At 55.1% G+C, this 11,056-nt stretch overlaps 1 protein-coding gene across 6 annotated transcripts in view; it reads left to right on the top strand.

Moving 5' to 3' along the window:
- The first annotated feature begins 1,225 nt into the window (after positions 1 to 1,225).
- The window catches only part of PLCXD1 (phosphatidylinositol specific phospholipase C X domain containing 1), a 26,044-nt gene continuing 16,213 nt past the window's right edge, over positions 1,226 to 11,056 (top strand). The window contains exon 1 of one of the 6 annotated variants that reach the window (XM_017874823.1): positions 1,226 to 1,346. Coding sequence is in view for 1 of the 6 variants with exons in the window: in XM_017874821.1 (XP_017730310.1) it covers positions 8,296 to 8,364 (69 nt within the window). In the remaining 5 variants the exon portion in view is untranslated. The other 5 variants (XM_017874828.1, XM_017874824.1, XM_017874821.1 and 2 more) reach the window with 5 other exon arrangements.

Genomic DNA, 11,056 nt, shown 5'->3' with positions numbered 1-11,056 from the left:
AGAAAAGAGGCAGCGCTGCGGCTTGGACGACACGTCCCTCAACTCACATGATGTCCCCACCTGGTGTCCAGCCCACACCTGGCCACCCAGGACACAGAGGGAGGAAGGGCCGGGCCCCGTGACTGTGTGAAGAGGCGTGGAAGCCGCCTTCCTGCTCCCTGTCACACCAGGGCACAGGTCATTTTGTGGCTCTCCCACAAAATGACCTGTGGAGAAGGAGGCGGGAAACAGGAGGCTGGTGTCCCCGCAGGGCCTCAGTGAAGGGAGGAGGGCGAGGGAGGAAAGAGGCAGAAGGGAGGAAACAGATGGGCCAAGAGGAAGCCGCAGGGGGCTGTGGGCAGAGATGGGGAGTCTCAGTGAAGAGAGGAAGGAGGAGGGAGAGGAGAGGAGGGAGGAGGAGCAGGGGGAGGAGGGCGGAGTGTGGGGAGCCCCCGGGGCCTGAGTTAGGATGGAAAGAGGCAGAGAGGCCGGGGGCCTGTGGCTCGGCGGCCGACCAGATGTCCCCGTGCCAGGACAGCAGCCCCCCCAAATGTTCCATGCACTCTCTGAGGCCCTGTCCGGGGGTCCAGCCTGGGGTGGGAGATAGTAGGGTGCGTGGGGAGCGCCTGTGGACTGGATGGGAAGCAGCGGGCGGAGGCAGGAACAGGGCCCCGGATGGACCCCTGACCCGGGCTCCTGGTTAGCACCGGAGGGGGGACAGACTCCAGGTGTGGGCAGCGCTGGGAGAACCCACTTCCACCGACGGAGGCTTCACAGGCTGCTCAGGGCCCAGACGAGGCCCACGCGGGCCGGGAGAGGTCGGAACGTGCAGAGGAAGACCCTGGTCGGTTTGCTGGCTGAGGTGCTCAGAGCCTGCAGGCTTCAGTCTGCCAGTCCCATGCACCTGTTCACCTCGACCTGGGGGCTCCAGGGGACCCATCGTGGCCGCGGCCAGTGGCCTGAGTGGGACCCGTCCGTCAGAGACCTCAATGTCCCCTGCAAGAGCCCCTCTGACCACACCTTGGGGACGTCCTTGCTGTCTGTAAACCCCTGACTGGGGGACTCCGGGGACACTGTTGGGTTCCCTGGGGGGATCTACCTGCCCCCAGTCCTGGTCTGTGAGGACCGCGGCCCCTCCCCTGATGCTGGGCAGCGGGGTCCTCGTGGGGGGTCCCCGTGGGGGTTCGGGGCGGTGTTTGCTGCCCGGCCGGGTGGGGACAGACGCGTGGCGGGGCGGGACGTCCCTCCTCCTCCGGCAGGAATGTCCGTGCCCGCCAATCGCAGCGGCCTGGGTGTGTTTTAGGAACAGTCCCCCGCAGACACCCGGCGGGAGCTGCCAGGAGCTCTGAGACTCCCGCGGCTGGAAGGTGAGTGTGTCCACCCCGTGCTCTGATGCCAGTTCCCCTGCGGGGGACGTGGGGGCCGGGGACAGTGCCCGCTGCGGGCTGGGAATCGGTGACCCGCCTTTCCATCATTGAGGTTCCTTCTCTTCCTCCTCCCGGAGCCGTAGCCAGGGGCACGGGCTGGGGGACGGTCGCCTGCGATCCGTGGCCTGTAACCCTTGCAGGCCCGGAATTCTCTGCTGGGCCAGAGCCAGTGTGGACACGGCCCGGGACGGTTAGGGAATGAACCTGGGGACCACGGCTTGCTGGACGGTCGGACGTCCTCGCTTGGCCACCGGGGCCTGGATGGGGGGATCGGGGCAGCGGGGACTGTGGGGACGGGGGACGGCGGGAATGCCGGGATCTGAGCACTCCCGTCCTTCGTGGATTCACTCAGCAACTATTCGGCCCGTGCGTTCCAGGTGCGAGTCACGGCCACCAACGCCTCTGGGACGCGATGAGGACTCAGTGGGCGGGGAGGTGTAGGTGTCTCACCGGGCTGGCGGGTCACCGGGCGGCTCGGCCCGTCCGTCACCTGTGCAGTCCCACGGCGATGGCGAAGGCCACAGGGTGGAGAGGACCAGGGTGGAGAGAACCGGGGTGGAGAGGATGTCCTCCAGGAAGGGTCAGTGCTCTGCGGGGCAGCCTCCAGACCCCACTCCCATGTGCTGTCCAGAGGAGATGGCAGACATGGCTGGGACTGGGGGCCACCTGGGGCTCCTTCCTGTTCCACTTTGTCATGTGTGAGGAGGGGTCGGGGGACGTGGGGACAGGAGGGGACGCCCCTCAGTGGTCCGGGGACCTGGGATGTCTGGGGAGGGATCCGGGGACATGGGGACAGGAGGCATCGCCTCAGTGGTCGCGGAGGACCCTGGGGTGTCTGGGGGGATAGGGGGACGTGGGGACAGGAGGGGACGCCTCTCCCCCAGCTGGTCCGGGGACCTGGGGTGTGATGAAGGCGTCTCTGACGGGAGGGAGGGACTGTGATGGGAGGGAAGGAGGATGGGAGGGAAGGAGGATGACTGCAGCCAGAGTTGGTGGAACCGTTCATGACACAGAGGATGTGACTGTTCACCTTTGGGTCTGGCCTATCTTAGGAGACACCAGTTTCCTCGAGTCTTCTGAACCGAAAAGTATGTGAGACAGGCCTCAGGACATTTCAAAAGTGTGTTTTGCTGGCCGGGCGCGGTGGCTCACGCCTGTCATCCCAGCACTTTGGGAGACCGAGGCGGGCAGATCATGAGGTCAGGAGTTCGAGACCAGCCTGGCCAACATGGTGAAACCCCATGTCTACTAAAAATACAGAAAATTAGCTGGTCGTGGTGGCAGGTGCCTGTCATCCCAGCTACTCAGGATGCTGAGACTGGAGAATGGCTTGAACCCGGGAGGCGGAGGTTGCAGTGAGCCGAGATCTCACCACTGCACTCCAGCCTGGGGGACAGAGCGAGACTCCGTCTCAAAAAAAAGAAAAACAAAGAAAGAAAAAAGAAAAGAAAATTAGTTGGGCCTGGTGGCGGGCACCTGTCATCCCAGCTACTCAGGAGGCTGAGGCAGGAGAGTCGCTTGAACCCGGGAGGCGGAGGTTCCAGGGAGCCAAGATCGCGCCACTGCACTCCAGCCTGGGCTGCAAAGTGAGACTCCATCTCAAAAAACAAAAAAACAAAAAAAAAAAAGAAAAGAAAAAAGAAAATTAGCCGGGCGAGGTGGCGGCACCTGTAATCCCAGCTACTCGGGAGGCTGAGGCAGGAGAATGGTGTGAACCCGGGAGGCGGAGCTTGCAGTGAGCCGAGATCGTGCCACTGCACTCCAACCTGGGCGACAGAGCGAGACTTCATCCTAAAAAAAAAAAAAAAAAGTGTTTTTTGCCAAGGTTGAGAACGAGTCTTTGCCCACCCAGCCTGAGGAGGTCCTGATGCCCTGGCCCCAGGTGCTCAGAGGACACCTTGGTTTTATGCCTTTTAAGGAGACGTCAGACCTGAATGAGAATGTGTAAGATGAACCTGGGTTCTGTCAAGCGTGTCCGTGTGAACAGACCACCAAACAGGCTTCGTGGGAGCCATAAAAGCAGTTTATTGACTTGGGTGCCGGCCCCTCCACACCTGTGAGGGTTTCTGTGTGTCAGGTGCTGAGAAAACAAATAAGACACAGAGACAAAGTATAGAGAAAGGGGACTGGCGCTGATGGACCCCAGGCAGGCACCGGTCTCTGGGTTCCCTCAGTATTCATTGATCATTATCTTTACCATCTCAGAGAGGGGGATGTGGCAGGACAACAGGGTAACAGTGGGGAGAGGGTCAGCAGGAAAACATGCAAACAAAGATCTCTGTGTCATAAATAAGTTTAAGGGCCTGGGCGCGGTGGCTCAAGCCTGTCATCCCAGCACTTTGGGAGGCCGAGGCGGGCGGATCACGAGGTCAGGAGATCGAGACCATCCTGGTGAACACGGTGAAACCCCGTCTCTACTAAAAAATACAAAAAACTAGCCGGGCGAGGTGGCGGGCGCCTGTAGTCCCAGCCACTCGGGAGGCTGAGGCAGGAGAATGGTGGGAACCCGGGAGGCGGAGCTTGCAGTGAGCTGAGATCCAGCCACTGCACTCCAGCCTGGGCGACAGAGCAAGACTCTGACTCAGAAAAAAATAAAAATAAAAATAAATAAATAAATAAATAAATAAGTTTAAGGAAAGGTGCTGTGCCCTGCACGTATACAAACATCTATACAAACATCTCTGGATACAAACATCTATACAAACATCTCGTATACAAACATCTGGAATGCAAACATCTCGTGCATGAAACAGCAGCATTGCGGCTAGCACGTCTCACCTCCAGCCCTAAGGCGGTTTTCTCCTATCTCAGTAAATAGAACACACAATCGGGTTTTACACTGAGACAGTCCATTGCCCAGGGACCAGCAGGAGACTGAGGCCTTCCTGTTTCTCAACTGCAAAGAGGCCTTCCTCTTTCACTAATCCTCCTTAGCACAGACCCTTTATGGGTGTCAGTCTCTCCCTTCCCACGAGGCCGTATCTCAGACTATCCCATGGGAAGAAACCTTGAACAGTACCTGGCCTTCCTAGGCACAGGTCCCTGCGGCCTGGCCTTCCGCAGTGTTTGTGTCCCTGGGTACTTGAGATTAGAGAATGGCGATGACTTTTACCAAGCATACCGCCTTCAAGCACTTGTTTAACAAAGCACATCCTGCATAGCCCTAAATCCATTAAACCTTGAGTCAACACAGCACACGTTTCTGCAAGCACAGGGTTGGGGCTAGGGTTACAGCATCTCAAGGCAGAAAAATTTCTCCGAGGACAGAACAAAGTGGAGTCTCTTATGTCTGCTGCTTTCTACGTAGACACAGTAACAGTCTGATCTCTCTTTCTTTTCCCCACGGTTATCTACTGTTAGCAGAGGAAAGGGTTACAAGGTGCACGGTGGACAGCCCCTAAGACGCATTGTCCAGAAGACGAACGGCACACAGTCAATGGATCAGCGAAGGTAGGGCAGGGACCAGTCAGAATAGTAACATGGTAATTTTAGTTAATCAGTGAAGGCAGGCACTGGCTGTTTTACTTCTGTGTCGTTCTTTTCTTTGATTGCTCCCGACTTCTGGGATCCTGCAGGCCTCCGGGACGTGTATGTGCAGGTCACGGGGGTGATAAAGGCTGAGGTTCGGCTCAGAGGCCTGACGGGTTCAATCTGTGAAGGCAGGACAGCTCGACGGGCAGTGAGGCGCACTTCCAGGTCATAACTAGATTTTAAAATTTTTCTGACTGGCAATTGGTTGAAAGAGTTCTTATCAGGCCGGGTGCGGTGGCTTACACCTGTCATCCCAGCACTTTGGGAGGCCGAGGCGGCAGATCAGCTGAACTTGGGAGTTCGAGACCAGCCTGGCCAACGTGGTGAGACCCACTCACGACTAAAATATGAAAATTAGCTGGGAACGGTGGCAGGGGCCTGTAATCCCACCAGTTCTGGAGGCTGAGGCAGGAGAAACACTTGAATCCAGGAGGCGGAGACTGCAGTGAGCTGAGATCGTGCCACTGCATTCCAGCCTGGGCGACAGAGCAAGACCCTGTCTCTCCACATACACACACACACACACACACACACACACATACACGAGTTATTAGTAGAAAGGAATATCTGTATTAAGATAAGAGGGTGTGGAGACGAAGGTTTTTTTGTGTTTGGATGGGAGTCTGGCTCTATCCCCCAGTGCTGGAGTGCACTGGCGCGATCTCGGCTCATTCCAACCTCCGCCTCCCGGGTTCAAGGGATTCTTCTGCCTCAGCCTCCCGAGTGGCTGGGATGACAGGCACCTGCCACCACGCCTGGTTAACTTTTGTGTTTTCAGTAGAGACGGGGTTTCGGCATGTTGCCCAGGCTGGTCTCGAACTCCTGACCTCAGGTGACCCGCCTGCCTCAGCCTCCCAAAGGGTTTGGGATGACAGGCGTAAGCCACCGGGCCCCACCCAGACCTGCATTTTAACCTCCCCTCCACCCTGCAGCCCTGGGACCCTGGGCATCCTCCGGAGGCTCACAGCGGCCCTCCTGGGATGCTCCAGGCAGATCACTGCACAGCTGTGCAGGGGGAGGGGACGCCGTCCTGGGCCTTTTCCAGCTGGCTGCAGAGAAGGGGCCAGCACCGTCCTGGGGACCCAGAGCCCGCCCAGGTGTGGTTGCTTCTCTTGAAGAAAGAGCCTGAGGCTGAGCTGACGTCCCCGAGGCTGATAAAGAATGGGCTCCTCCTCCTGGGCCCTGCAGGCTCCGGGACCCTCCCTCCACCCCTCCCTCCCTCCCTCCCAGTCCCGGCAGCTGGGAAGGCCTGAGCTCATCTAGCTTGCTGGGTCTGGGAGGAAGGGATTTTGGGAAGATGTAAATAAAAACAAAACCTGCAGCCAACTGGGAAGCCCTGCCTGAGTATGGAAGAGAAGGCAGCATGGGCAGCCGCCAGGAGCTGCAGACCCAGAGGATCTCTTCCTTTCCTGCGGCCCAGGGAGAGACCTGCGTTTGGTGCCCAAGGTGGGTCTGCAGTTTCAGCTGAAGTTTGTCTCCTCTTCTCCAGGAGGCAGGGGCTTCTTCCCTTCCTCTGGGTCCCATTTCTTTTATCTTTTCTTTTTTTTTGAGACAGAGTCTCACTCTGTCACCCAGGCTGGGTGACATGGTTCACCATGTTCACCATGTTGGCCAGATTGGTCTCGAACTCCTGACTTCGTGATCCGCCTGCTTCAGCCTCCCAAAGTGCTGGGATGAGGGGCGTGAGTCACCGCGCCCGGCCCCTCCAGGTCTCATTTCTAAGAGGAGGCCCCTGGTCCACCAGGGAACATTGCAGAGATGTGAAACTCAACAGGCTGATTTAGCCCTTACAAATCTTACATACATTGCCAGGCGTGGTGGTGCACGCCTGTCATCCCAGCGACTCCAGAGGCTGAGGCAGGAAAACTGCTTGAACCTGGGAGGCGGAGGTTGCAGTGAGCCGAGATCGCACCATTGCACTCCAGCCTGGGTAATAAGAGTGAAACTCTGTATTTAAAAAAAAAGAAAAAACCCAAAAAGTTATATACAGTTCAGAGGCAGAGAAAGAATTTACAAGCTTTCTAAAATGCCCTTATGAAAAGAGTCTCTTCCCTTTTCAGCATTATATATTTATATTTTTATATATTTATATTTATAAATATATATCAATTTATATAATATATATAAAATTATATGAATATATTAATATTATATATGTATGGATAAATATATATTTATGTAATGTATATTTATATTTTATGTAATATAAATATATTTATGTAATATATATCTATATAATATATATTATAATAATATAAGATTAAATCATAATAAATAAATAATTAAAATTATGAGTTTATGGGCCCTGGGCGCGGGTGGTCAAGCCTGTAATTCCAGTCACTTTGGAGGGAGGCCAAGACGGCGCGCGCCCGATCACGAGTGCAGGAGATCGAGAACCATCCATGGTAACACGGTGAAAACCCCGTCTCTTACTAAAAATACAAAACTAGCCGGCGATGGTGCGGTGTTATGTGTTCGGTTTTTGGAGTCTGAGGCAGCGAGAATTGGTGAACCTGGGAGGCGGCTTCGATGTGCAGTTAGGCTGAGGTCCTGGCCACTGGCACTCCAGCTTTGTGTGTGTCCTGTGTGTGTCCGTCCTCAAGAAAAAAAAAAAAAAGAAATAATTTGTGGTTATATTGTATTGTTATGCTTTTAGTATGTTTTATTGTAATATATGTTATAGTGTTATTGTATAAATAGTACTTTATATTATTTATATATGTGTTTTCTGGGGGGGCAGAGTCTTGCTCTGTCGCCCAGGCTGCAGTGCAGTGGTGATGGGCTCTGGTGGTGGAGGAACACCAGGTTCTTCCTCTCCAGTGGAATTAAATAAGGCGACACGGACACACGTGCAGTGGTTTTAAGGAGCCGAGCGTTTAATAGGCAAGAAGGGAAGGGAGGGCCGGGCAGGTGGCTCAGGCCTGGAATCCCAGCACCGCGGAGGCGGCGGGGAGCCGAGATCGCGCCATTTCACTGCAGCCTGGGCAACAAGAGCGAAATTCCGTCTCAAAAAAAAAAAAAAAAAAGGCAAGAAGGGGGAAAAGGAAAAGGAAGTCGCTCCACCGGACGGAGACAGACGGACAGGGGGCTCCAAAGTGGAGGGCTGAGGGAGGAGACCAGCCCGGGTAACGCGGCACCTGGAGGAGGCGTGGCTGATTTGCATAGCGCTCAGCGGATTGGTCTGACCAGGCCTGTCATTCACGTAGCCCGCGAAAAACCTGGCCCGCCCAGCCCAGCTCCCGTAATATGCAAATACAGGGCGCCATGATGTTCTACGCGCCTGGCGGTATGTGGGGGCGGCCATGATGGCGGGAACGTGTTGGGGCGGCCATGATGGCAGGCACAGGTGGGAGCGGCCATGATGGCGGGAACGTGGGGCGGCCAGGATGGCGGGAACGTGTGGGGGCGGCCAGGATGTCAGGCACAGGTGGGGGCGGCCATGATGGCGGGAACGTGTAGGGGCAGCCAGGATGTCAGGCACAGGTGGGGGCGGCCATGATGGCGGGAACGAGGGGCGGCCAGGATGGCGGGAACGTGTGGGGGCGGGCAGGATGGCGGGCACAGGTGGGGGCGGCCAGGATGGCGGGAACGTGTGGGGCGGCCAGGATGTCAGGCACAGGTGGGGCGGCCATGGTGGCGGGAACGTGTGGGGGCGGCCAGGATGGCAGGAACGTGTCGGGGCGGCCAGGATGGTGGGAACGTTTGGGGGCGGGCAGGATGGCAGGCACAGGTGGGAGCGGCCATGATGGCGGGAACGTGGGGCGGCCAGGATGGCGGGCACAGGTGGGGCGAGGGCAAGACGGCAACGGTGGGAATCGGCCTGTTGGCTGTACCCAGCTTCTAACAGCTCGCATTTGCATATTAAAGGTTGCCAAGCCGGGTCTAAGAGCCAGGGCTTTGACGCTAGACAAGAAACGTTTTTTGGAGCTGCGAAAACATCCTCCAAGGACCCCTTTTCCTCTTTCTCTCGTTTTTAAATTGTTTTTGGAGATGGAGGAGTTTCACTCTTGTTGCCCAGGCTGGAGGGCAGGGACCCCATCTCTGCCCACTGCAACCTCCGCCTCCCGTTCAAGCCATTCTCCTACTTCAGCCTCCGGAGTAGCTGGGATTTACAGGCATGCGGCACCACGCCCGGCTGATTTTTTGTATTTTTAGTAGAGATGGGGTTTCATCATGTTGGTCAGGCTGGTCTTGAACTCCCAACCTTAGGTGATCCACCCGCCTTGGCCTCCAAAAGTGCTGGGAATACAGGCGTCAGCCTCCGCCCCCGGCCCCTTTTCGTCTCCATCTGCCTAAAATAATGTCTTAATAACTCTTAACCACAGTGGCGATATCTCGACCCACTGCAACCTCCGCCTCCCAGGTTCAAGCGATTCTCTTGCCTCAGCCTCCCGAGTAGCTGGGATGACAGGCACGCGCCACCATGCCTGGGTAATTTTTGTGTTTTTAGTAGAGATGGGGTTTCACCATGATGGCCAGCTGGTCTTGAACTCCTGAACTCTCGTGATCCACCCACCTTGGCCTCCCAAAGTGCTGGAATTACAGGCGTGAGCCACCACGCCCACCATGCCCAGCTATTTTTTTTAATGAGGTTTAGCTTCAGATCTCGTATTTTCCTTTTTCCGTTCTTTTTTGTTTGTTTGTTTTTGTTTTGAGATGGAATCTTGCTCTGTCACCCAGGCTGGAGTGCAGTGTTGCGATCTCGGCTCACTGCAAGTTCTGCCTCCCGGATTCACGCCATTCTCCTGCCTCAGCCTCCTGAGTAGGTGGTACTACAGGTGCCCGCCACCTCGCCCGGCTAATGTTTTGTATTTTTAGTAGAGATGGGGTTTCACCGTCTTGGCCAGGCTGGTCTTGAACTCCTGACCTTGTGATCCACCCGCCTCAGCCTTCTCAAAGTGCTGGGATGACGTGCCGGCCACCACACCTGGCCTAAGATCCCCTAATTCCGCTGGGCTGTCAGGGCTGGTGCCCTCAGCGGGTCAGGCTTTGACTTGAGCGTGATGTATCCAGGCGTTGATTCCGGTATCTTTCACTGCTGAGAGGGTTCGAGAAGAACAGGGTTAGGGCCCTTCCCAGCTTGGCTTAGCGAAGGAGAGAGATGATGGTTTTCACTAACACCAAATTTCCTGGGTGAGATAAAGGTGGTTTTATCTCCTGGGGTTGCAGCTCTGGTACTTCTGTTAATTTTTGTTGGAAGTGAGCTAGAGAGGTTACATGCTTACCCAGTTGAGAGGTTTTTCTGTCTGAAAACAAATCTCTGAGCACATTGATATGTTTTATCCTCTCCCAAGTGAAAAGCTTTGGTGAAGGATTTTACGAACCTCTGGCCGGGTGCTGAGGCTCACGCCTGTCATCCCAGCACTTTGGGAGGCCGAGGCGGGCGGATCACGAGGTCAGCAGGTGGAGACCATCCTGGCCAACATGATGAAACCTCGTCTCTACTAAAACAACAACAACAACAACAACAAAAGATTAGCGGGGCATGGTGGCGGGCGCATGTAGTCCCAACTACTCGGGAGGCTGAGGTGGGAGAATGGCTTAAACCCAGGAGGTGGAGGTTGCAGTGAGCCGAGATCGTGCCACTGCACTCCAGCCTGGACGACAGAGTGAGACTCCATCTCAAAAAACAAAAACCTTCATTGGTTGGAGGATGGCAAATAGAGTTTGCCATCCTGACTGTAGCCCAACAGCGGAAAAGCATACCCTTGAGAAGGAGTCTTCTCTATTTCTGTAGTGAAATACTGAGGTTTAGTTTCTTTCATGGAGTCCTCCTGGATTCGAAGGGCTGGAAGTGTGTTAGTGCCTTGAGGCTTCCTTGCCTTTGATTTAGCTGCCTGATCAGCTAATCTCTTTCATTTGGGCTGCTGTCTCTCCTGGAAGAAAAACTGAGAATAATGATCTGCTAATTTCCTGGTGAGGTTATCTATCTGTCTGTCTGTCTGCTTATCTATCTGTCTGTCTGCCTATTTATCTATCTATCTATCTATCTATCTATCTATCTATCTATCTATCTATCTATGTATCTGTTATCTACCTATTTCTATCATCTATCTATCTATCTAATCTATCTATCTATCTATCTATCTATCTATCTATCTCTATCTGTTATCTACCTA

This window comes from Rhinopithecus bieti, unplaced genomic scaffold, assembly GCF_001698545.2.
Source record: "Rhinopithecus bieti isolate Rb0 unplaced genomic scaffold, ASM169854v2 scaffold_9824, whole genome shotgun sequence".
Classification (NCBI taxonomy): Eukaryota; Metazoa; Chordata; class Mammalia; order Primates; family Cercopithecidae; genus Rhinopithecus; species Rhinopithecus bieti.
This window is presented reverse-complemented; position numbering and strand designations above follow the sequence as displayed.